The sequence below is a fragment of the Neofelis nebulosa genome, chromosome 8, assembly GCF_028018385.1.
Source record: "Neofelis nebulosa isolate mNeoNeb1 chromosome 8, mNeoNeb1.pri, whole genome shotgun sequence".
In the NCBI taxonomy this organism is placed as follows: Eukaryota; Metazoa; Chordata; class Mammalia; order Carnivora; family Felidae; genus Neofelis; species Neofelis nebulosa.
In genome coordinates this window covers 2,907,177-2,931,388 of record NC_080789.1, presented here as the reverse complement: position 1 = coordinate 2,931,388, position 24,212 = coordinate 2,907,177, and the positions used below count along the sequence as shown (strand labels likewise).

At 60.8% G+C, this 24,212-nt stretch overlaps 1 protein-coding gene across 4 annotated transcripts in view; it reads left to right on the top strand.

Moving 5' to 3' along the window:
- TBC1D22A (TBC1 domain family member 22A) overlaps positions 1-20,605 on the top strand; it is a 326,013-nt gene extending 305,408 nt beyond the window's left edge. For all 4 annotated transcript variants that reach the window (XM_058740974.1, XM_058740978.1, XM_058740973.1 and 1 more), the window contains one exon: positions 18,821-20,605. In XM_058740974.1, coding sequence (XP_058596957.1) covers positions 18,821-18,949 — 129 coding nt within the window. In that variant the 3' untranslated portion in view covers positions 18,950-20,605. The remainder of the gene's footprint in view (positions 1-18,820) is intronic.
- The last annotated feature ends 3,607 nt before the right edge of the window (positions 20,606-24,212 follow it).

Here is a 24,212-nt window from a genome sequence, read left to right as displayed (position 1 = left end):
GTTTGCATCCAGGCGTTGCTGTGGGAGGAGCTCCACTGTCGGTGGCGTGTTTTATGTCTCCAGATAATCCCGTTGTGATAAGCCTAATTCCTGCCCGAACACGCATACCGGCCTGTGAACCCGTCCCAAAGTCAAATAATGTGACATCTCCTATTACGTTATCACTCTCGATTAGAATCTCTCTTAAATGCCAGCCGGCGATTCTGTCTGCGCTCCCTGCCACATTAGCATCTTTTTATAATCATCATCAGATGACACCTCTCACTCTGGAGATGGGTCGCCCCAAACGAAGCCCAGCAATTTTTAACGCAGCTTGTCCTCATTGGGAGCGGTGGGCGTAATTTTGAGCAGAAACCGAGCTGTGTGTATTTAGAAACCAATTGGGAACATCAGATTGCTCGGGCTGCAAGTGGTGTGTCTGAATCGCCTCTTCTGTCCTAGGGCTGCTTCCCACTTGGCCCTGCTCGTTGTGAGACGGATCTCCTCGGGCGTGGGAAGTGCCACCGGGTGGGGTCACTCCAGGAAGTGGGCTTGGGGGCCGGGCCTGGGGGAGGGTGCTCCTGTCCGCCTTTCCCCCACCCGCAGCCCCGGCAGGCGGGGGAGCCTCAGTCCTGGGGAACAGTGAGGGGGTCTCCGGTGCGGCTCTGGTCCAAGCCCGGTGACGGGCCGCTTGCCACGTGCTGGGGTGTGTCGGCACCGACCTCCTACAATTGGCAGCCGGCAGGCACGCCAGGCAGGTGCTGGCCTGGAGGGGCCCGGGGTTCAGACTCCAGCGCTGTGGGCTGAGGGCCTTGATCACATTGTCTTGTTCTCACCGCCCCGGCCTCCAGAGTGAGACCTAGGGGCTGTCCCCTGCTTTGGGTGGCTTCTGTGGAGCTCACTGTGCTTTTTGCACGCACACGTTTAATCCTTGAAACAGCCCTACCAGAGGGCTCTTGTCCCAGATCTGGAGTCCGGAGAGACCCCTGCCTGGCCAGGGTCACACAGCAGACTCTGACTCCAGCACAGTCCCGCTCCACGCCTGGGCCCTCCTGCCCTCGACCAGCACCTCCTGCAGCCGCTCCCAGCCTCCCCAGTCAGAGGTGGGCCTCAGGATTCTGCAGAAATAAATGGAGACAGAGGAGATTTTATCAAACACCCGTTTGAAGGGGCACGACTTTTCCTTTGTTGCTCATGTTTAGTAGTAGGGGGGGGGGGGTTCTTTGAAAAGTTGGATCTTTTGTGGTGTTTCCCCAGAGGAGGGAGGGAGGAAGGAAATGACTTGGCTAATGCCTTAGATTAAAGACCACACATAGGACTCAACTGGGTACGACTCTGTGAATGCGACTAAATTTTCTGTTTTACACAATGGTTGCTGGCACGTAATGTGTTCATTTTTATGTATCAGTTTTATCAGTAACGCTAATTGAACATAAGCAACATAACCTTCCTGTGCGCTAGGCCCTCTGCTGGGCGCTGGGAATGTATCCCTGAGTCTGCCACAGCTGTGGCCCCGTGGGCCTCATACTAAGGTTGGCTGTTCGTGGAAGCAGCTAGCCTCCAGATGTAGGCGGGCAGGGGGGTGGGAAATTGAGCCATGGAGCCTACTTTTAGTCCTTGCCAGAAGTTTTGTGTATGTCTCCATCTGTCCACCTACCTGCCACCCACCCATCTACCCATCTACCTATCTATCCACCCACCCATCCATCCACTCATCTACACATCTACCTGTCCATCTACCCATCCATCCCTCCATCTACTCATCCATTCATCCATTTGTCAGTCCATCCCTCCACTCATCCACCCATTCATTCATCCCTCCATTCCTCTATCTATTCACCCATCCATCCACCCACCCATCTCTCCATCTACTCATCTACTTATCCACCCATCCCTCCATTCCTCCATTACTCTATCCATTCACCCATCCATCCATCTCTCCATCCATCCACCCATCTCTCCATCCACTCATCCACTTACCATCCATTCATAATCCTTCCATTTTTCCATCCTTCCATTTCTCTATCCATCCACCATTCCATCAATTCACCCATACACCCATCCATACACCCATCCATCCATCTATCCATCCACTCATCCACTTATCCATCCGTCCATCTGTCCATCCCTCCATCCATTCACCCATCCATCCATCCATCCATCCATCCACCCATCTCTCCATCCACTCATCCACCCATCCATCCACTCATCCATTTCTCCATTCCTCCATCCATCCACCTGTCCATCTACTCCTTTATCCACCCATCCATGCACAAGTCAACATTAAATTGGACACATGCCCTGCTCTTCTCAGTTGGGCACTGTGAAGTTTGAGCCTTTTGGGGCCTAGGCTGTCTAAGCCTTTGCCCTCAAGGATCTCAGGTGATAAGGGCCATGGTTGAATCCCGCGTAGATCCTGAGGGTGGCTGCCTTTTGGAGATGTTGTAAGGAACCATACATACAGCTCCCCAGAAGAAGGCGCTGGAGGAGGAGAGTGCTCTGACCCAAGCCTTGGCCTCCAGAAGGACCTCTTTTCCTGGAAACCCTGGCTCTGTCTCCCCAGGGAGGGGCACTGGGCAGGTGGTCACAACCAGGAGCCACCTATGTCCATGCCCCCACCCTACCCCAGCCAGCTAACTTGAGCTGGGCAGTGTCTCCTCTGTCACTGAGGACCTCAGTGGAGCAGATTGGGAGGCGGGGAGAATCTACTCTGTAAACACCTCCGTGGATTGATGAAGATCCCCTGTAAGTCTGTAAATCGCAGGTCTGGAGTACTTGGCAGTGATCCTTCAACATTCTTGAAGAGGCTAGTGTCCTATTAGCAGACTGTGTGCGGCCAGGGTGTTCCTGGAATCAGGGTGTCAGAGCCCTGCTGTGCAGGCTACTTAGTTTTGAACTGCTTCTGGGAATATGCTTGCCTTTTGAATGTGGCCATCAGTGTGCCTCAGTGGAACAGTCCAGAGCCCGGGACAGTGGTGATGCTGTGCCTACTGTATGGAAAGTAAGGGATCTGAGTAACAGCTGGGCCCCTGGGAGCACAGAGTCCCCTCCCGCTCCACTGCCTGCCGTGTCCCCTGGGGACCCTGTGCTTCAGACAGATGCTCATAGGCCTGTACGTGCACCATGGGGCCAGCCCAGCTACTGAAGCACGAAACCCTGGTTCCTGCCCAGGCGTAGGTCCTGGAGACCTGGCGGGACCAGGGTAGGGGGCGAGGGGGAAGCTTAGGGGGCCTGCAGCGTGCTGGAAACACGAGGGGGACCTCCTGTCACTCAGTGCCCTGCACCACACTCCCCTCCGGGCCTCATGCAAGTCAGGCCTTCGGTCAGAGACTTCCCGAAGGCCCCTGGCCTGCCCCACACTCCTGGTAAGGCTGGATGCCCCTGGACGGTGGTGTCCTGGCACTGTGTGCTTACAGACAGGAAGCACAGAACCTTCTCACACATCCAGCTTGAGGATGCTAGGAAATATCAGTGCCTTTGGCTCTTCTGTAGAAAGAGAGCCTGGCCCCCATACCGCCGCACCCCTGCACCCCCCACTCTGACCTTCCTGAGCTGGGCCCTTTCTCTCCGGCCTTCGGAAGCTGTCGGCGTGTTGCACCGGGGTGTCAGAGGCTTGCAGTGGAGCACGTGGTTACCTGGGCCGGAACGGGGCGTTTGCATTCCCAAAGCTCCTGGCTCAGAACATGTCTGTTCATCCTAGGAGGGTCTCTGTGTTTAGGGGCCCTGCGGGCCCTTCTCCATTGGCAAGAGGGCCCTTTTCTGACACGGGCGCAGCATAAGAAGGGTGAGAGGGCTTCTCTGCATCCAGAACCCACCAGCCCCACCTCCTGGGCCCTGCCGAAGGCCTCAGGAAACAATGCCAGCCAGGAGGGGCCCCGGGAAGACAGCCACAGGCTGACAGGACCTGCCTTTGCCTGTCCCATGGGCGGTGCGCAGACCCATCCGCCGGCCCCAACACGCACACCCTGCCCGGTGTGCTCACACTAGCTTTCAGGGCGAGGGTCGGCGCCTGTGGCCCTGGGGCACGCGGGTGCTGTTGTCGCCCGGGTCCCTGCAGGGGACGGGGTGCAGGCCTGGGAGGTCCTGTCCTCGTCAGACCACGTGAGTCGGGGGGAGAGCGAGTGGCTTGGTGCAGCTGAACCCCGGCCGCGTGGGTGGTGGCTATAACTGGAACTGCCGTGAGGAGGGCTGCAGATGGTGGGAAGTGGATTCTGCCTCGTTCCGCGGCAGCGCCCTCAGGCTGGCACCGTCGCTATGCCCTCTGACAGCCGGGGCTGGTGAGGCACCGAGGCCACTGGTGCGAGTGAGGGGTAGAGCTGGCCCGGGGCCCCCGCCCGCGTCCCCTGCTGAAGGGCTCCCGGGCAGACTGGTGGGCACCATCCTTCGCGTCCCCGGGCGACGGCTGGGGGCTTGTGCTGGGGCTGACCCAGGGAGGTCAGGGAGGAGGAGGGCGGCCGCTCTCTGCTCAGGGGCCTCTCGGCCGGCAGTCCTGCTCATCGCAGGTGTCGTGACAACCAGAAAGGCCCAGCTTGTTTCCGGAACCCCCGAGAGTGGGTACCCCAGGTGCAGGCCGCTGCTGTGAAAGCCGGCGTGATACCTTCTGTCTCCCCCCAAAGCGTGCCGTTCCAGGAGCGTTGCTGCGGGAAGAGGCAACGAAGAAGACGCAGCGGAAGCCTAGGGAGAGTCTGATGCAGGTGTGTTAGGCAGCTAACGAGAATCTTACTTTGCTGGCAGCTGTCGCTGTCTGTGCTCTCGCCGGCCCTAAACATGCTGTGAACGGTTCCGATTTCTGTGTCCTTTCTGAGTCACCACGTACTCGCACTCCTGATTTTGTACTCACATTTGACCTGCATTTTCTTCTTTAAGAAGTGTGCTCCCCAGCTGTATGACCTTCACAGCCTAACGTGGGTCCACGTCAGCCGTGGGGTGTTCTCTGTGGCATAGAGAACCTTCTAGTGGAGGCAGGCGGAAGCTCTTGGGTCGCCGACCGTGTGGGCCCCTTTCACCTGAGAGCCCAGGCGTTTCTGCGCCGAATCCGCGTGACGGAGCCGTGGATCCTGTGTCTCCAGCTCAGACCCCGCGATCAAGCTGTAGCCTCTTGGTTACGGTTGCCGGATGAAGCCCCCGCGGGCACGTTAGGGGACTCCGTGAGCTCCGTTCCCGGCAGCAGAGAGCCCAGGCCTCGGCATCTTTGGGTGTGGCCGCCACAGGGATGCGCCGCTCAGTGTCCATCCGCCTGGATGGGGCAGTGCCCACCCACGCCTCCCTGTAAGCACTCTGAGATCATCGGTCCGATGGCGTTCCGGATGGGGCTGCGAGCCCACGTCCTAGGACAGGAGCCAGAGGTCTCTTCCTGCTGCGCCTGGAGGGGGGCGGGAGGGGCCTCCCCACAGCCTTCCCGGGGGGCGCACCCCTGCTCACGCACTCCTTCATCCTCAAATACCGCCAGCCAGCAGCCCCCCTGAGAGCGTGGTGCCTACTGAGTATCTCCAGACTGTCCTGCAGCCAGACAGACGGGAATTGGTCAAAAGTGAGGCTCAGGGTGGCGGGAAAAGCGAACCAGTTGTCACAGGATGGAAGAAATAAAAGCAGGTGATGTCAGATGCAGAGGCGCCGTGACCGTGGCCAGTGTGGGCGCCGGGCGTGGCCCACCGTGAAGACAGCTCAGAAGAAGGCTGAGAAGTAATGGTAAAGACCAGCCCAGTGGCCCCTGCATTCACCGGAACCGGAAGCTGCCAGTTATAAACAGAAAAACATCTCTGCCCCTGAAAATTATTTTGTTCTATTGAAAACTTTCTGTGGCCATCCTTACGTGTCACCAGCGTTTGTGAGAGCTTCACGTGAGCACAGTTCACTGTTCTTAGAGGATCCTGCGTGCGAGCTGGCTCACCGCCCCTGGAGGTCTCGTCAGAGGACTTGCACGTGCACCGTCCGCCTGTGTCTCACGCACGCCTGTGCCCCGGCATCGTGACGACCCAGGGGCCCGTGCGCGGCGTGCTCAGAGAGGTGGGGGACACACCTTCACCTTGTGTCACAGTCAGGCTGCACCTGGCATCTTGTGTCTCTGTCTTCCACAGACGCTCTCTAGGAGTCTTCTGTTTTCAGCAATTGTGATGTGGTGGGACAGGGTTGGCCCTGCCAGAAGTGCATCCCCCTGAGGTCATGTGCCATCTGTCCATAACCAGGAGGCCCTTCCTGGGTGCCCAGGCCTGGCTGGTTCCTGAGACCTTCTGCAGGGGGCAGGGCTGCAGTGGAACTTGGGTTGGGGGTTGTCTGCCATGTGGATGGGAAGGTTGCGTTGGCTGGTTTGTAGGGGCTCATTCATTCAGCAGTGGGCTGGGCAGGGGAGTGGTGTAGAGGTGAGGCCGGGTAACCCTGTACTCCCCCCCCGCCCAGGGGGGCTCATAGGCAGGGAGCGGGGGCAGAGCTGTCACGGGTGTCACGGGAGCCCCCAGCAGACGAGGGCTGGTGCGTGTGGAGTCTGGGGGACGCTGAGGTCTGCGGGCTCCAGGCAGTCGGGCTTTTAGACGTTTATTGTTTTGAGGATGTGATGGCTTCCCCGGGGGTTTCCAAGAGGGTGGTGAGGCTCATGATGTGGACCCTGGGTGATCACAACCTCCAAGTTCGAGGCTGTTGTGAGCCCTTTGGCCCGGCCCCTTCCCTGTCCGCTCCATAGTGTGGATCTTCTCACCCGCCTCAGATGAGCCCCTTCAGGGTGGGGGCCCACCCCCCGGGGCTGCACCCAGCAGACACCCTGTGTCTGTTTCACGCCTGTTTCCACCTCCTCCTCAGAGGCAGTAAGGGCAGGTCTGCTCTCAAGAGCAACAGCAGGGCTGCGGGCCTGGCCTGCTTGGACTGCCTCCTGCACCTGTCACAGCACCGATCGTGCCCTCAGCACAGCGTGGACACGGCCACGTGGGCCCAGCCCGCTGCCAACCCTTCACTCTGGACCTGAGTGAACGCCGGGACCCCTCGTCTGTCCTAAGAGAGTGCGGCCTGGGTCCTGCTGACTTTGTGGGGGGCTTAGCCTGCTGGCTTGGTCATCTGCCTCTCGCATGGCTGTGAAAAGCCATTTTGCAAGTCTGTTCTTCGGCTTCTCATCTGTAAAACGGATATAGTACGTTTCCCTGAGCTTGCTGGATGAAGTGAGAAAAATGTGGGGGGCACCCCAAGATCAGCGTCAGCAGGGGTGTCCTCACTAGTGCATCTCCCGGTCCAGAGCAGGACACCACAGGCCCGGAGCCAGGTGTCCAGGCCCCTCCTGGTTATCCTCACTTGTTCCTGCAGCCCAGGGCTGGGGGTGGGGCCCACCACTCAAGTCAGGGCGTCAGAAGACCAGTGGTCAGAGCCCTTGGGAGCTCGGCCCCCGGGGCCCTGTGAGCTCCCCTCTTCATAATCCCAAGTCGATCGGCGCCCCGGGATGTCAGCAGACTGATTCCAAAGTTCATATGGAGACACAGGACCCAGAGCAGCCCCCACGTTACAGAGAGGAAGACCGTCGGAGGACAGGCGTTGCCTTCTGGGCATCAAGACTCCCCACAAGGCGGCGTGGTGTCCCCAAAGGCAGAACAGACAAACAGATCAACGGAATGGGATCCAGAGTGTGGAAGTGGACCCGTGTAGATACAGTCACCGATCCCTGACAAAGGAGCAAAGACGTTCAGGAGGTGGCACTGAGCAACCAGACATCACATGCAAAAAAACGTAGACACAGACCTTACGGTCTTCACAAAAATTAAAAACTAGATCATAGACCTACGTGTAAACCATAAAGTTTTATCGAAAACTCCCCGAAGATCGTGGAGGAGGAAACCTAGATGACCTTGGGTTTGGTGATGACATTTTAGATGCAACTCCATGGGCACGATCCGTGAAGGAAATAATTGATGAGCCGGACAGCATTACAATGAGAAACTTCTGCTCCGTGAAAGACGCTGTCAAGAAAATGAGAAGACGAGCCGCAGACCGGGGAGAAAATCATTGCAAAATAGATCTCATAAAGGGCCGCTGTCCTGAGTATGCAGAGAACTCTTCAAACTCAAGAAGAAAACAACCCAATTAAAAAATGGGCAGAAGGTCTTGTGCGGACACCTTAACAAAGAAGACGTACGGATGGGAAGTCCGCGCACGAGCAGGTGCTCCACGTGGCACACCGTCAGGGAAGTGCAGGCGACAACACCGAAGAGTCGCGTCCGTCAGCATGGCTGGCGTCTGCCTCCCCGACAGCACGCGGCGCTGGCGAGGACGCGGAGCACCGGGGACGCTCGTCCGCGGCCGCTGGGAACGCGGGATGGCGTGGCCACCGTGGAGGACGGCGTGGTGGCTCCTTACAAAGGTGAACGTACTCCTAACATACGACCCAGCAGTTTGCCCAAAGGAGTGGAACACTTACGTCCACACAGAAACCTACCGATGGGTGTTCATTCGTAATAATCACCGGAACTTGGAACCCACCAAGATGTCCTTCAGCAGGTGAATGGACACGTAAGCTGTGGTCCATCCACATGATGGGTGTATTCTTCAGGGCTAAAGCGAAGGGAGCCACCAGGCCAGAACACACAGGGATGAACCTTAAATACACATCAGCGAGTGAAAGAAGCCCACGAAAAGGCCACATGCCGATTCCTGCTCCACGTCACGTTCCGGAAAAGGCACGACCGTGGAGACAGTGAAAGAACCAGTGGTCGACGGGTTTGGAGGAGGGAAGGGTGAACGGGGAGCGCAGAGGATGCTCAGGGCAGCGAGACTTCTCTGTGTGACATTACAGCGGTGTCACTGTTTGTTCGTCCAAACCCATGGGACGTACAACACCCAGCGCGGACCCTCGTGTGGGACCGCGGACTCTGGGTGGCCGTGATGTGTGGCTGTGGGGCCGTCGGTTACGACAGGCGCAGCATCTGGTGGGAGATCCTGATAACGGGGGAGGCTGTCGGGGGGGCAGGGGGTAGGTGGGGGGGTCTCTGTACTTTCTGCTCAGTTTTGCTGTGAATCCAAAAGTGGTCTGAAAGTATTTTTTGAAGTCGATCGCCGTGCCCCAGGATTCACCCTGCACTCTGACCCCTGGGCCTCGCCCAGTGTGTCCAGCGGGCCCCGGAGCCTTCTCTGTCCAGCTCAGCTGCGGGGGGTCTGCCAGGGCTCCCTGTGCCTTGGCCCGTCTGCACCTGCGTTATTGGTGCCTCCATGGCTAGTCCTTCGCTTCTTGGCCCGCCCACTGTGGGCACGGTGCGTATTCAGCAGGCACGCAGCCAGCCCCGTGCTGACCACTGGGCACGCGTGAGGGACCTCCAGTGACCTCCAGGTCCCCGGGCCAGTGCCCCAGCCTCCACCAGCCTCGCAGCCTCCTTGGCTCCCTCTCCTGAGTGGGCCCTTCCCCCTTGGGTCTCACCCCCCAACCAGCTAAGGGTGCTGCGCGCCCTCTGCACGGTCCCTGCGTCCACATGGGACCAGGACACAGGAGACCCCCTCGTGGAGAGTGGTGGACACGCGGCACGTGCCAGGGATTACACGGTCACCACAGAGCCCCTTCTCGCGTCCTCTCGTATCGGACCCTGCTGTGCCCGGTGAGGCGGATGACCTTGTTCTCCCCAGTTTCGTGCTGCGGGAGATGGGGCCCAGGGTCCCGTGGCGTGTGGTCCCCAAGGGCGGACCCTGGGTGGGCTTGCGGGGCTCACACCGTGGGGGTCAGTCACTCCCCACAGCCTCCGAGGGCCCGGGAGCAGCTTCTGGAGCAGCGCGGTCAGGGAGAAAATGGCGGCTTCCTTCACCGGGAGCCCGTGACGCAGACCTGCCACCTCAGGGTGCCGTCACTCTCTGTACCCGCTCCAGGTGCCCTGAGGCGCTTCCCGACGTGTGCCCCGCCCTCCGCTCTTGTGGCTCTGGGCGCACCCCCCACGGCCCCCCGGCCTGAGCCAGGCCGACGGCTCCCAGTAGGCGCGGGTGCAAACGCTGGCCTTGGCGGAGCTGAGCCACACCGTGCGTCTGTCCTCCCGGCCTCCCCGGCGGCGGGCAAGTCGGTGTGAGACACACACCTGAAACAGATTTATGGCGTCCAGCACAAGGAAAATGCCATTTTGCCAGCGAGTCTGAAGTCAGCTGTGCACATCAGTGTCACCGCCTGTTTAGACGCAGCCGTTGGAGGTGGGATGTGTTGCCGTGGAATGTGCTCGTGCCCGGGCTGCAGCCGCGGCCCCGCCTGACGGCCCTTCTCCCTGGCGGAGAGGAAGCCTCGGTGTCTCAGCCGCCACCCGGGGCTGAGGAGGGTAGCGTGGGCCCCTCTGTGTTGGTCCCAGTTGAGCGCAGGGGGGTGGGGAGGGCTGGCGGGGGGCAGGGCCAGGGCAGGGGAGCCATGCCCAGTTTGAGACCCTTTTAGACGCCAAGTAGACGCCAGGGCGTGCAGGTGTGCAGCCATCAGACATGTGAGTTCAGGGCGTGGTCATGGTGGGGGCAGAGATGGGGGGTGACCTTGGCCCTGGGGGACATCCCCTGGGGAGGGCTGCAGGGGCAGAGAGGGCCTGGCACTGAGGAGGGTTACCGAGGACACTGGAAGGTGGCCAGGCAGTAGGAGGGGGCTTCAGGCACGGGGATGCTGGCGGGGGGGGGGGGGGGCTTCAGGAAGAGGGGAAGATCAGGGAGGACCGACACTGGGGGACCACTGGAGGTGGTGAGCAGGCCTCCTCCTGGACGTGCGCGTCCTTCCCTAGTGGGCCCTCCGCGAGGACGCCTCCGCAATGACATCTTGCCGTGCCCTGTCTGTGACTAGCCGCCTGGCCCCACGTCCCTCAAGGCAGAAAGGTGCCCACGGGAGGAGGCGACTCTGATCGCCACGCCGGGACTTCGGGTACTCCCTGTGTGTGGACAGGACGCCCCTTGGTGAGTGTGGACACGTGAAGCGGAAAGGCTGCCCGGATTGGGGCACTCGCGCCAAGCTCGTGTTTTCAGGACCCAAATTCTGTTTAGAATTCCTTTTTTGGAAAAGAAATATCAAATTAACTATAAGGACAGCGTGCCTCCCTGAGCCATCGGGGCCTCAGATCGCTCTACGACGGTGTCACCTTCGATTCCGCACCTCGTGGAAAGCTGTCACCAGCGGGTCGGCCAGCCTGGCAGCTGGCCGTCCGTCCCAGCCGGCTGTCACCAGCTTCTATTTTTAGCCCTGGTTTGGTCCAGAACTTGACAGGATTGTCAAACTAATAACTGGATTGTCAAAGAAATCAGCTGTCGTAGGTCAGGGGGTGGGGGTGGAAGCGGCCCCAGGGGTAGCCGGGCGCCGGGGGGCCACGTCGGGCAAGTGGGTGCTACCCAGCCACTTCTCCGTCCTGGAGGTGAGGTGAGGACGTGACCGTGAGGACATCACAGCGTAGCCACCACCCTGGAGAGGGCAGGGAGGCTCCCTTCTTGGGCTGGGTCAGTCACTGGTGGGGACGCAGGAGAGGACTTGGCGGGTCCTCCCGCACGGGCGGGAGCTTGGCCAGAGGACTGGCCCTCCCGAGCGGTGACTCGCGTGTCCACCACGTGTCAGGTCGTGTCCTGTGTTCTTTCATCTGTTGATGTAAAGGGCACCACGTGGGATGGAGAGAGAAGGGCTAAGACAAAGAAGGGAAGGCCCCTCCCGCAGCCGTGGCCGGTGCCCAGACACCGAGGATCGGGGGGCGGGACAGAGACGTGGTTTACCAGGTCTGGCTCCCCCGCCTCCTTGAGGGACTTTCTGGCTCCCCCAGCGTCACCCCACCCACCGTCTTCGCCTCCGCCGTCTGACTGCCAGCCCGGGGCTGCAGGGCTCCGGTGAGATGCCCTTCTAGGTTTGGGAGGAGAGTGGGGACACAGGACGGGGCGGTGCCTCCGAGCACCCAGCCCTGCAGGCAGCGGGCGCCGTGTGGTGGCCAGGTGTCAGGTCTGGGGTGGGCAGCCCCCACGCCCAGCCTGCTTGACTCTGCTTTCTGCAGCCTCAGTCTCCCCTGGCATTGGGGGTGGGGGTCCCCGGGATCCTTGTAGACACGGGGGTGGGTGCCCCCAGGGTTGGTCGTCACGGTCGCCGTGCAGCGTGGTGCTTGGCACAAAGTGAGCAACGCACAGAGGGCAGCTTTGTGGTTGACCGACCGCGGATGCACACGACCGCCCCGGGTGGCCGTGACAGGCTGAATAGCAGTCCAGTCCACGCCAGCCACTGCCACGCCTGCTCCCACAGACCCGTGGGGACACTTGGAGCAGGGCAGGCGCTGTCCCCGTGGGAAGCGATCCTGGCCCCCAGGTGGGCCGCCAGGAGCAGACGCGAGAGGACCGCGGTGGGAGAGGAGCCACGCCGTTCCAGGGAAGATGGCCCAACGGGTCCCGGCTCCCGTGCTCGCCCTGCGTGCCCGCCCCGCCCCTTCCCCGCCCCCCGGGGGTGCCCAGCGAGGCCCAGCCCGGAGCTCCCGGCGTCCGTTATCATTCTCCCCATGCCGCCGGCACTGCGGCAGACGCCTCAACCCCTTCTGGTATAATTTAATCCGGGCCGCTTTTTTATGTGCTGTTTTACACGTGTACTTACCAAGAACAGAGATTTTATGTTGAATATGGATCAGACCCCGGCAGCTCCTGCACGGGCAGGAATACAAATGACCTGTTCCTCTGCCGGCTGTCAGGGGCCATGGCTTCGGGGGACCATGACCCCCGACCCCTGCAGTGTGTGGTCCGAGGCGCTGCCCGGGAGCAGGGCGGGCGGGAGGCCGGCTGCAGTGGCCCGACCGGCCCTGTGCTCACAGAGGGTGCACGTCAGCGCCCGGGGGACACGGGTACCAATCCGCCTTCAGCTGTGAGTAGGCGTGGCCGTGGTGGCCTGGTGGTGGCAGCGGCGACAGCATGGCAACGGGCTCCCGTGTGCCAGGCATCATGCCACCCGGGTGTGCTGACTCCATTCTCAGCACAGCCCTGCGAGGGACTGCTCCTGTGTCCTCCGAGGGGCCGTGAGTAGTGCCCGGGACCTCGGGTGTGGACAGGATGACGGTGACGCGGCCGACGCCTTCCTGGAGCACCTGTTCTGCAGCCGGCTCAGCTCTGACACGCAGGCCCTCGAGCCTGGAGGCAGTCCCGGTCACAGTCCCCACCTCCTAGATGAGGGGCTCAACTCCCGGGGTTGCCGGCCGCCTGGGCTGTGGCCTCGCCTTGCACTATGGGTTCCAAGCCACCCAGGGCCTGGCTCCAGGCGTCCGGCCTGCCTGTGCCTTGGTCTCCTCCCCCAGAAGACTGGCTGGGAGGTGCCCAAGGTCCACCCACCAGCAGCCCCATGCTGCTGCCCTGCGCCCCCAGGCCCCCCCGGGTGACACCAGGGCCTGCCTTGCAGATGGCCGGAGTGCCCACGCCGTGAGGTTTTCTAGCCAAGCTGCACAAATCGAACGTCGGAATGTGGATGGAAAAGGGAGTTAAACCAATTAGCCCTGCTACCTGACTCGTGTGTCAGCGAGGGACTCCTGTTTCTTCCTTCCCAGTTAAGGGGAGAGATAATAAGGGTCGGCAAATGGGCCCTTTTAGCCCCGTCGTGATTAATTTATTCATCTCTGCGAGTTGGCAATTTGTAAACCCCTGACTCGAACAGCTTTTAAGCTGACCTCTGTGTGCTCTGTGCCACACGGAGGAGCAGGCGCCGATGTGTTCCGCCCTTCCCGCTGTCTGCGGGGGCCTTCCGGTGTGTTCTCTCTGCCAGGGGGTCCCACGGAGAAAGGCACTGGTCCACGCCACCTGCAGGCCAGGCTGCTCGCCGTGGGTGGGGGGTGGGGGGCAGCAGGCACAGCTGGAAAGTGGTATTCTTCGTGTTCCTCAGAGCAGGGCCGTCCTGTGGAGCGTCATCCCTGCCATGAGGGAAATCTTAAATTTTCTGGTGGCCCCACAGAAGTGGAGAAAACCAGGTGAAATTAGCTGATGTTTTGTTTGACCCAGAAATCGGGAATAACCATCTTTCAACCTGTAATCAACAGATTTCGTGCAGACTTCCTACTAGAAGCCCGGAATTTGCTCTCTGTGATGGGGACCTGAGGGGCTCTGTGGTGGCCCGGCTGACGGGAGGCCCTCTTCCTAGAAGTCTGGGGTGCGCTCTCCGTGACGCACACCCATGGGGGCTCAGCGGTGGCTGGCGGACAGGAGGGCCGGTCATGACTGCGCAGGACCGAATTTCATGCATTTCGTAGTCACGTACCTGTGTGTCGCCCGGTCCCCACCTCTGCACATGCTGGCTCAGGTGCCCCTTCAGTCTGGGCCCCTGGGGGCAGAGCTGCTGGCTTTTGCTGCGTTGTGCTGGGCACACAGGCCACGCTCGGTGCGCAGTCACGAGCAAAGGGACAGACGGACGGATGAGGTCAGGAGCGTCTGCCCTTCCTGGGTCCTTTCCTGTCCTTTCTCGCCCGGTGGCTCCTGACTTGCCATTCCAGCGGGAGACACCTGCTTATGCCTCCACCGGGTGCTGGCCACACCACTTCCTCTCTTCCGCAGACAGACCCAACTTCCTGTCGCCCAGGGAGGGCCAGACACCTTCACTGGCCAAGGGGTGTGTTCTTGGGGCCTGGAGCCTAGAGCCCTGTGGCCAAGCAGCCGGGCAGCGTCCCTCCGAGCAGCCCCGGATCTGTCAGCTGCAGGGGGAGGCCGAGGGGCTTGCAGAGAGAGCCCCGTCCAGGTGTGATCCAGGCACAGAGCAGAGCGATGGCTCGGCCCCTGTGTCTGGTGCACCTAACAGCTTATGCTCGGTCGCTCCTTGGGAAGATTTTAAGGTAAATATAACTCATTTTGTATCTGACGTTAGAACTTCAAAATCTGGGCCAAAGAGGCCGAGAAGCAGTGTCCTCTCCTGTTCGCTGGCGGCCTCGGGATGACCAGCCTCGGTGCCACCGCGCAGGCTCAGGGCCTCCCCGGGTCCACGGCTGCGGGTCAGCACCTGGGATGCATTTCCTCCCTCGGACATTTGTCCCCCGAACCCGCTGCGTGCCTGCGCTGCCCCTCTGGGCGGACCATCCAGCGAGAATTGCATTTCTTGTTAAACTTACCTGCTAAACTATCTGTGTTTCCCACGGATGATCACTTATTTATCAAAACTGCTGCTCCCGCCACGACCACTCTTAACTTTGACCACGAGCGGTGACTGTGGCGATGACGACCGAGTGCTAACAGGGACTGAATCCTAGGAACGACCCCGTAGTGGTGGGTCCTCGCAGCCGCGGGAGACACTTAGTTTGTGCTTTGTACCTACGGACACTGTCACGGGCACTCTGCACGCGTTCACGACCCAGGGAGGGAGGGACGTTCTTGTCCCCGTTGACACACGAGGGTTGAGGTACAGAGTCGGGAGGCTCGCCCAGGGTCGTGTGACCAACCGAGGCAGGACTGGGATCTGAGCCCCGTTGGCGGGCAGGCTCACTGGGCCGCCAAGCACTGACACCGAGCGCCACCTCGGCCCGGACGTTTTGTTTCAGGGGTACAGGGATGCCTGCACTTAGACGTCACAGAGGAGGCCGGTCACCCCGTGGCAGAGGGCCGTGGGGTCATGACGGCAGCAGAGCGGGGCTTGGACCCAGGTCCTCTGACGGCTGAGCCGTAGCCTGCCGCCCCCTCGCCCTGCCACTTCAGCCCACGCCCCGGGGAGCCTCCGCAAGGGGCCAGCCAAACAGGGAGCTCTGGGGGCTTGGGAGGGGCCCCGGCCCACTCTCCTGGAGCCCAGGTATGTTGGCATGTCACCATTGCGTCCTTCCCGGGACACACACGTAATCCTGCTTTGCAAATGGTGGTGTGATTCATCAGGCTGGAAAAATAAAGCCCTGTTGGTGAGAAGCACCTGAAGTGAAAACGTTTGCTGTCTCACGTTAGCAGGTTCCTCTTGGAACCCACCCATTTCCAGGTGGAAGGTGTCCTGTGCCGCGCTGTTTGTGGTGGTGAGCTGCTGGGAACGGCCAGCTCGGGGCTTCTGACCCGCTTCCCCGGGGGCTTGCAACAACACCCTTGCCTGTGCCGGGGCTGTGTGCACCTGGCCCGCCGGTACCTGGGAGGGGGGCACTGGTAGCCTCCGCGGGGGATGGCCTGTGACAGGGAAGTCTGGCTGCCATCCACAGGCTCACGACGGAACGTCAGGGTGTCCGGAGTGCGGGCCAAGCCGCTCATCATCCCGAGAGGCGGGCCGTTATGTCCAGGCCCACCCCTGGGATTCCGGGCTGGCTGTCCCATGGCTCGACCTGGGTGTTAGTGGGGTTCCGGAGCTCCCCGGCTGATTCTGAGGTGTGGACGGGGCTCAGAAGCGCAGACCTCCAGGTGTGCGAGCGGGGCCCTCCCTGCGGATAGCACAGGTCAGGTGCCCACGGAGCACGTGGTAATGGGCTAACAGTGAACGGCAGGTGCCCCGGGGCGCACTCTTGCTGCGGCTGTGTTGACAAGCAGCATCTCGCGGAGCACCGGGGAGAGACTTACAGGGACCCGACTCGTCTGGTTTCTTAGGACGGCAGCGTCATGAGCCAACCCTCCTCTCCTTGTCACTTGTCATGTCTGCTCACAGGGCAGGGCGCTGTTGATGGAGCTCCGTTTCGTCTTTCTGCGGTTTGTGGGACGCAGCCCTTCCTGTCCACCGTTGCTTCAAAGGCAGACCCCCCCCCCCCCCCCCCCAGGGAGGGCCGGACCCCTGCTGACAGCTTCACGAGCGATGGCCCTTTACCTGAATGATGCGGGTAATGCAAAACAGCTCATGGCCAATAACCGTCCGTGCCTCCCGGATCGGAGCCATCTCGGCCCGATGCATAAATAAGACAGGCCTTTTGAAAGAAGAAATCTGTATTTAAGGACGCGTGTGTCTGTGTTCTTTGCCTCCCGTAAAGGTCACCCGGATAGATTTTTCCTTCTTTAGCATTGCAGGCTGCGAGGCGCTGGGCTTTTCTATTCTCCCTCCATCCAGTGAACCTGGGGGACTAAATTAGATTCTGAAATTGAGTGTGCAGCGGGGTTGGTGAGTTACCGTAATGGGAGGGTATTGCTTCTCACCTCGCAAGTAGCGAGGTCATGATAATATGAAGCGAAGTGGATTAAAAATAAAACCAAAGGTATTTATTTACGACCTGCTCAGAATTGGATTGGCGTCCGTGTAAGTTGCACCTAATGGTGAAAGACAGCAGATTGATGTTGATGTGTCCCTGGGGACATTCTGCCACTGAAATTTGCTCCGTGAATTCAATTTCAAGGCCCCCAGAAAGTATCCCAAATGCAACAGGAAATGGGGTTGAGGAAGGGGTAAAGCGGCAGCGGAGAGGCGCCGGCGCAGGGGGGTCCTGGGGGCGGCTCGCGGACGGGGGAGCGCCCTGCACGGCACAGCAGACACGAGGCGCCGCGTGGCTCCGCGCCCGGCCCCTGGCGGGAACTGAGACCCCACTCTGCGGATGAGGAGCCTGAGGCCCCCCACGCCCCCGAGGCGGGCAGTGGCGGGTGTGAGTCCAGACGTGCTGCGGAGCCCGAGGCCTGAGCGCTCCCAGCTCTGGCCTACAGATGAAGGGGTGGGGCTCGGAGAGGAGGGTCCACCCAGGGCTGGGCCAGGATGTGAATGGAGCACCTGCCTCTGTCTCTCTCTCTCTCTCTCTCTCTCTCTCTCTCTCTCTCTCTCTCCCCCAGCCCCTCCTCATGCCTCCCACCCTCTGATCGCAGCCTTGTGGGGACAGGAGGCTCGGTGGGTGGGGCCTGTGTGAGTCTCCCCTTCGGCAGGCAGGGAGGGGCAGCCCCAGTCTGGGGCCCTCCCTGTGCCCTGTTCCCTGCTGGGACTTTGGAGGAGTGGCACCAGCCCCTTGGAACCCCAGCCACCCTTTGGGCTCACTCGGGTCTGGTCTGATGGGCTGGGCCGGTGGGAGGGACCAGAGCCGGCAGGTATCTGCATGGTGCCAGCCTGCCCCCTGAGAGGGAGTCTGGCCTCCGGCTTTGCCCTGACCCCATGACCCAGGCCCCCATTCCTCCTCCCTGGAGACCCCCCCCACCCGGGAAGCCATCCTGACCACACAGCCCTCCCCAGTCCTGCTAAACCCCCCTGGGTGCTGGGGCCTGTGTCCCCCAAGACTCACCCTGCCCTTGGTGGTGTCGCTGGTTGCTCTGGACGAGGACTGTGGTCCGTCAGAGGAGCTGATCAGTGTGCAGGGAGGGCTGCGTGCATCGCTGAGGCCCTGGGCCGTGTTTTTCCTGTCCAGCACCTTCCTCCGTATCTCTGACTCTGGTTGCCAAACCGTGGGCTCTTGAGATAGTTCCTGTGTCCTATGGGGGTGGGCTGGGGGCAGCCGAGGGTCTGCAGCCTGGTCTTTCCTGGAAACAGAGTATCATGTGAAGACAGTGACAGGGGCTCCGTGGTGTGTCCCCCCCGCCCACCCAGCAGGGGCACACACCTGTCCATGATGGCCCTAGTGTCCCTGCTGAAGGAATGTCACCGGAGGCACAGAAATCTGGGCCCGAAGTCCACCCAGGCCAGGGGGTAGGGGACCCTACTTCTGGATTCTGCAGGGTCTTGGGCTGGGGTGGCCCACCTGCAGCCAGCACCCCCACCCCCAGCCACCCAGACCAGCACCCGCACCGTGGAGCGCGAGGGGTCCGTTCAGAGAGGTCACAGCTGTGAGGCGTGGGTAGCACTGCCCTCCGCGTCCCAGCAGCATCGCCAAATAGGGATGGGGGGGGCATATGAGGGGCTTCCTCCTGGCCACGGGGCTTGGGGCCTTTCAGGGTACAGAGGGGAGGGGACGCGATTCACGGCGTCTAGGAAGCTGTGAGCCCCCTCTGGCTCATCCCCACTGCTGGCCAGTCCCCACCGAGGGGAGCCCCCGCCCCGCTACTGGTCACCTCCTCTGACCCGGGCTTGTCTGTCTCCCCCCAGGAGCTGCTGCTTTTCCTTCAGAACCTGCCCACGGCCCACTGGGGTGATGAAGACATCAGCCTGCTGCTGGCGGAGGCCTACCGCCTGAAGTTTGCTTTCGCGGACGCCCCCAATCACTACAAGAAGTGAGCCAGGGCCAGCACAGCCGTGGCTGCAGGCCGGTGGCCAAGGAGAGGCCTTGTTGGAGCGGCCTGCCCTCCAGGGGGCTGGCCAGGCCCGGGCGCAGGGGAGGGCCGGGGCCTGGCCGGGGGCGCCTCTGTTGCCTGAGATACCAAAGAGAGCCAGGGGAGGGTCCTGGCCGCTCAGGGGGCCAGAGGTGGGCGGGCATCTCCCTCCCTGTCCCCGGAGCGTCCTTGCCAAATGACCACCTCCTGGAGCCCCCAGGACGCGGCAGCCCGAGAGCCAGACCCTCTGGGAGAGGCCTGCTGTCTGGTGCCAGGGGCAGAAGGAAGTGGTGGCCATCTCATACCTGCTTTGAAATGCAAAAATTCTATTCTGTTGAGTGAAAGAGAATAAAATATAGACAAAATAAGAAGTGAACCGCCCTAACCTGTGAAGTCTCCGTCCCCACAGGGCTTCTGGGCGTTGGCCTTGTTCCTGTAACTGCCATCACTTTCGCTGTGGCTGTCCCTTCTCTCTTGGTGAGGCTCTGGCTCGGGAGCAGGGGGGAGGAGCGGAGTAAAGGCCCTGCTTTGCATCCCGTCCTCTTCAAAAGGAGCGCTCAGCCCTCAGGAGCCCCTGTGCTGTTCCGCCGGGAGGTGAGGGGCTCAGGGCCCTGTGGCCCCGGGGACGAGCCACACAGGCTGAGGCCGGGGACCCCGCGCCCTGCGCTGGGCCCGCAGGATGGGCAGGGTTCGGCCTCAGTAATCGGAGCTCGTACCACTCGCCTCAGCCTGGCCGCACCTCCCATGTCTCTGGCGGGTTACATGCTTGCTCCCCGCCGTTCGTTGGTCACCAAGCAGAGAGCACAAGTGCGAAGGTTCTGGACTGGCCTGCCTGGGGCTCTGCGGGGTCCAGGCACACTTCCACCCGCCCCTGCCTGTGCAGGCGTGTGGCTGGCAGGGACGTGGACGCTCCGAGGCTCTGGGGACAACTCCGACCCCTGAGCCGGGACAGACCCCTGTCCTTGGCACCTGCTTCTGGTCCTGGAACAGCCAGGCCAGTGCCCCGTGTTTGCACAGCTCAGCGTGAGGACGCTGCGGGGAGGCTGCAAACGGGACTTGAGTACATACACACGTGTGACACGTGTGTCCTTTTTCTCATTAAAAACATTCCTGGGTCATTACATGTGGTGTGGAAATCAGCACAAAATGCTTTGTGAATGGGAGGTGCTCCCAGGTCAGCAGAGGGGTCGCCTCAGAGCCCCAGCCCCTGGGGTCGGGGGCTCCTCTCCGGCACCCAGTGGCCCTCCGGCCTGCACCCCTTCTCAGCCGGGGCACCCGGTTCCAGGAAGAGCCGCCCATGGCCGTGTGCAGGCAGCCCCTCCCCCACCCGGCCCCCAGGAACCGCTGTCTTCTCTCAGAGTGCTCCATGCGGCCAAGGTGTTGGGCCCCCCAAACATCTGCCTCTCGAGGCCGTTTGTTCTTCAAACAGGAGGATCTGCGACTTTAAATGAGGTTCCGCCTGGATTTTCCTGCGCGTGTGTGTCTGACCCTGAAGTTGAACGCAGGCTTGTTGATGTGCGAGTGCCTGTGAGTCTGAGTAGGTCGATTTGGAACGATTAAAGGGTGTTCTGTCTGGAATACGATGTGTTCAAAATGGGAATAAAGATGCAGTGAACCCCCAGCCTCTGCCTGATTCAAGGACTCTCCTAGGAGAGCGGGGGAGCCCAGGGACAGCTGAGGGCGGGGCATGTGTGCCAGACCTGAGCCGGGCGTGGCACCCACAGTCTTGTCGAATCCCGGGGGCACCTCTCAGGGAGATAGAGTTTCAAGACAGAGCAGGGGTCAGTCGTACTCGGGTTGGGCCCCAAACCCCAGCCCTGCACCGCTGGGGGTCACCTCCAGGCCGGCCTGGGACAGGAGGGGCCTCCCCACCCTGCCACAGCAGTCGAGTGCCTTCCGGGACCCGGGATGTAGCCATCCCTGCTTCCTGGCTCCCACCCTCTTGGCCCCGTGAGCCCCGGCTTCTCAGCTGCTGTTACGGTGCCCTGTGCCCCTCGGCACCCCACGTCCGCACCTCCCTCCGTGGTGGGGACTCCCCAGGCAGTGCTCTGCTCTCTGCCATCTTGTGCCGTCCACTGGCGGGGTGGGGTCAGGTGCCGTCCCTGGGTGGGGGGCAGGAGACCCTGCCGGGTGACAACGCTCACCCTCCCCCTGTGGCTGAGCGCCGCGCTGAGCTGGGGCTGACGCCCAGACCTTGTCAGTGTGCTCGCGGGACGGAGACGCAGCGGCCTTCCCCGGTTGGAAGGTGGAAGGCTCCGGTGCGGGTCACAGCTCAGAGCTGGCCACCGCTGCTGTTCGTAGTCACAATTTGTTGGCGTTCGTGGCCTGGCTCTTCGGGCCCACTTCGGGGTCTCAGCCCCCACAGGTGGCTCGAGCCCCAGGGTCCTGAGGTACGCCCCTGACCCCCGTCCCCGTGAGCTTCCCCCTGCCAGGCCACCTGGGGAGGCCCTGCCTGTCGTCACTGCTGCCACGTGGAAAGTGCCAGAGATGAGCTCCTGGGGCAGCCGGGTCCCAGCAAGGTCAGACGCGCCAGGGAGGGGTGAAGTCCCGGGAGGCAGGGAAAGGTCGGGGTGGAGGCCTGTGCGCCCCAAAGGACGAGCCGGTGGGCGGGGCTTCTGTGCCAGTGCCGAACCTGGCTCTGAGGTGGGAGGAGCCCCCTCTGTGTGTGAACAGGCCGGTCCCGTCTCTGACGTGCCTGGGCCTCCGGGCGCCGTCTGCCTTGAGCTGGACATTTCCCGCTGGGGCACGACCGGTGGGTGTGCGATCAGAGCCACCGTCCTGTGAAGCTTACTCAGGACATGGACCACCACTGCTCCGTGTCAGGCAGTGGGGGCCCTCCCGCAGCCTCCCCCGTCCTGCCCCACCCCAGTGGACCTTCTCTTCTTCCCCCCCCCCCACCCCCCCGCCTGCTGCTTGTTGGCACCGTGGGTCATGGCTGCCCAGGGGTCTGCCCCGCTCATCCTCCAGGCCCGCCTCCCTCGTCCAGTAGCCCTGATTCAGCAGCCGCCGTGTGACCACACGCAAAGGATCTAACTCCCAGCCCGTCCCCTTGCCAATTGGAAGCTGATTGTTCATCTAGGGAAAAAAACATACATATCCAAATGCGTTCCAGACAGATGGGTTTAAACATACAAATTAAAATTCCCTAAAGTGCCCACAATACAAATAGGTATTTTTATAACAGGGAGTGGCCAACGGCTTTCCTAGCGTGACGCCAGTGACCACACAACCCAGGCCGATGCAGCGCGGAGCAGCCGTGAGGACGGCCAGCGCCCAGGCGAGGATCAGTGATAGCAAGCTGAGCAGACACGTGAGACGCTTACGTTCCTGAATACGTACAGGGTTCTCGGAAGTAACTCTGGAAATAAGAATGCGCACAGCACAGAAAGCGGGCAGTTCTCCAGGAGGAGGGGCACGAGAGGTCAGTAACAGTCGAGTGGGGGGAGCGGGCCCGAGACGCGGGGCTCCGTCAGCATTTGCGGGGCGGCCCTGGGCCGAGCTGGTGGCAGCTGGTTTCGCGACCATGGAAGACCAGTCTGCTGTCTCTGTCTTTATGTTTTTCTCAGTGGCTTTCGTTGTCGCTTCTACTTTTAGACCGAAGCGTAATGCTCGCAGAAGGGGGCACCTCACAAATCTAGCGCCCCGTGAGTGATCCCCAAGCAGGCACCGGGCTCCACAGCTGTGGTCAAGGAGAGCCCCTGGCCCGCACCCCGCACCTCCCGGGGGGCCCCTCTTCCCAGCGTTCACGCCACCCCAGCTCTGTTGTCTGAAGGAGTTGCACAGGATCCCTCTTGGTGAGCGACTCGCCTTTCCCCGCTTTCTGCTTGTGGACGCCGCGTCTGGGGTAGCTGTGGTTTGTTCCTTTCTGTCGCTTTCCCCTTGTATGAATGGGCCACAACAGATTTGGGTTGTTTCCAGTTTGGGGCTGTTACAAATCCTGCTGCTGTGAACACCGAGCGCGCGTCCCTTGGCACAGCGTCCTGCCGGGTGCTCGTCAGGAAGTAGGATTGCAGGGCCGGGTGGTGTATTTCAGCCACTCTCGTAGATGATGGCAGACTCTTTGCCAAAGTGGTTTTCCAGTTTACATTTCCACCGCAGGGCACGAAGGTCCTCGTTGCCCCACGTCCTCACCCACACTTGGGATGGCCTTAGCCGTTCTTGGGGAGGGGGTGCGTCGTATCACTCCCCTCGACCCCAGCCTCCCTCACGTCCCCCGGCGCTGGGCAGCGTCTGTTTCCTTCCTGCCGAAAGAAAGAAAGAGCCCTCCAGAGGACACCTCGCAGCGCTAATATCCTAAGTGCTTTCTCCTATCATTAAAATTCGTCAGACATGATTTTAATGACTGCATAATATTGTGTTGCATGGATTAACATAATTCGTTTATTCCCTTACTGTACATCAAGCGGCTTCCAGTTTTCTCCCGTTGCCAATGATGCTGCGATGAACATCTATGTTTCTGAGTGCTTTTCCAGCATGGATTTCTAGTAGAGGTGTCCCCTGCTTTTCAAAAGTTTGCATTACCCCACGTCACTTTTACGAAAAACCCACATTGGTACCTGTTTTCTCTAACCAGAAGACATCCAGAGAGGACTGTCGCTTTTATGAAAAAAGGCAAAAGGGGAAAATGGCATTCAGCGCTGGTTCCACAACGGGCTGTTTTAGATGCAGCGAGAATGATGTCGCCCGGCTCCTTCCCCACCACCACACTCAGCGTCTCAGCATCCGGCTGCCACAGCTCTGAACCATGTCTGTCGGCATCAGTCCCTTATCTCAAGCTACTCTGTGCACCCGTTAGCAAGATGTGCTTGCCCTAAGGCATCAGAAAAGCCTAAGAGGTGATTTTTTTGGGTCTGGGAATACTGAGACATCTTTTCATAGAAGTTAATGTTAATTGTCTCTTTCCTTTATGCCACTTTGGCTTAGGGAAGATTTTAGGAATGGTCCACTTTCGGATAGCAGGGGAACCTTGTGATGGGATTCTCCCATCATTGGCGGGGAGTGGGTAAGTTGGCAGAGAACCCACGGCCCCCCCCATCTTCAGGGACCTGTGGCAGGCGGCTGTGGACCTGCTCAGCCGGGTTACTCGGGAATGTCTTAGAAAATGCAAGTTTAAGAAACCATTTAAAGTTTAAGGGTAGAAGGGGTGTGCCTGGGTGGTTCAGTTTGTTAAGGGTCCGACTTCGGCTCAGGTCATGATCTTGTGGTTCATGAGTTTGAACCCCGCGTCA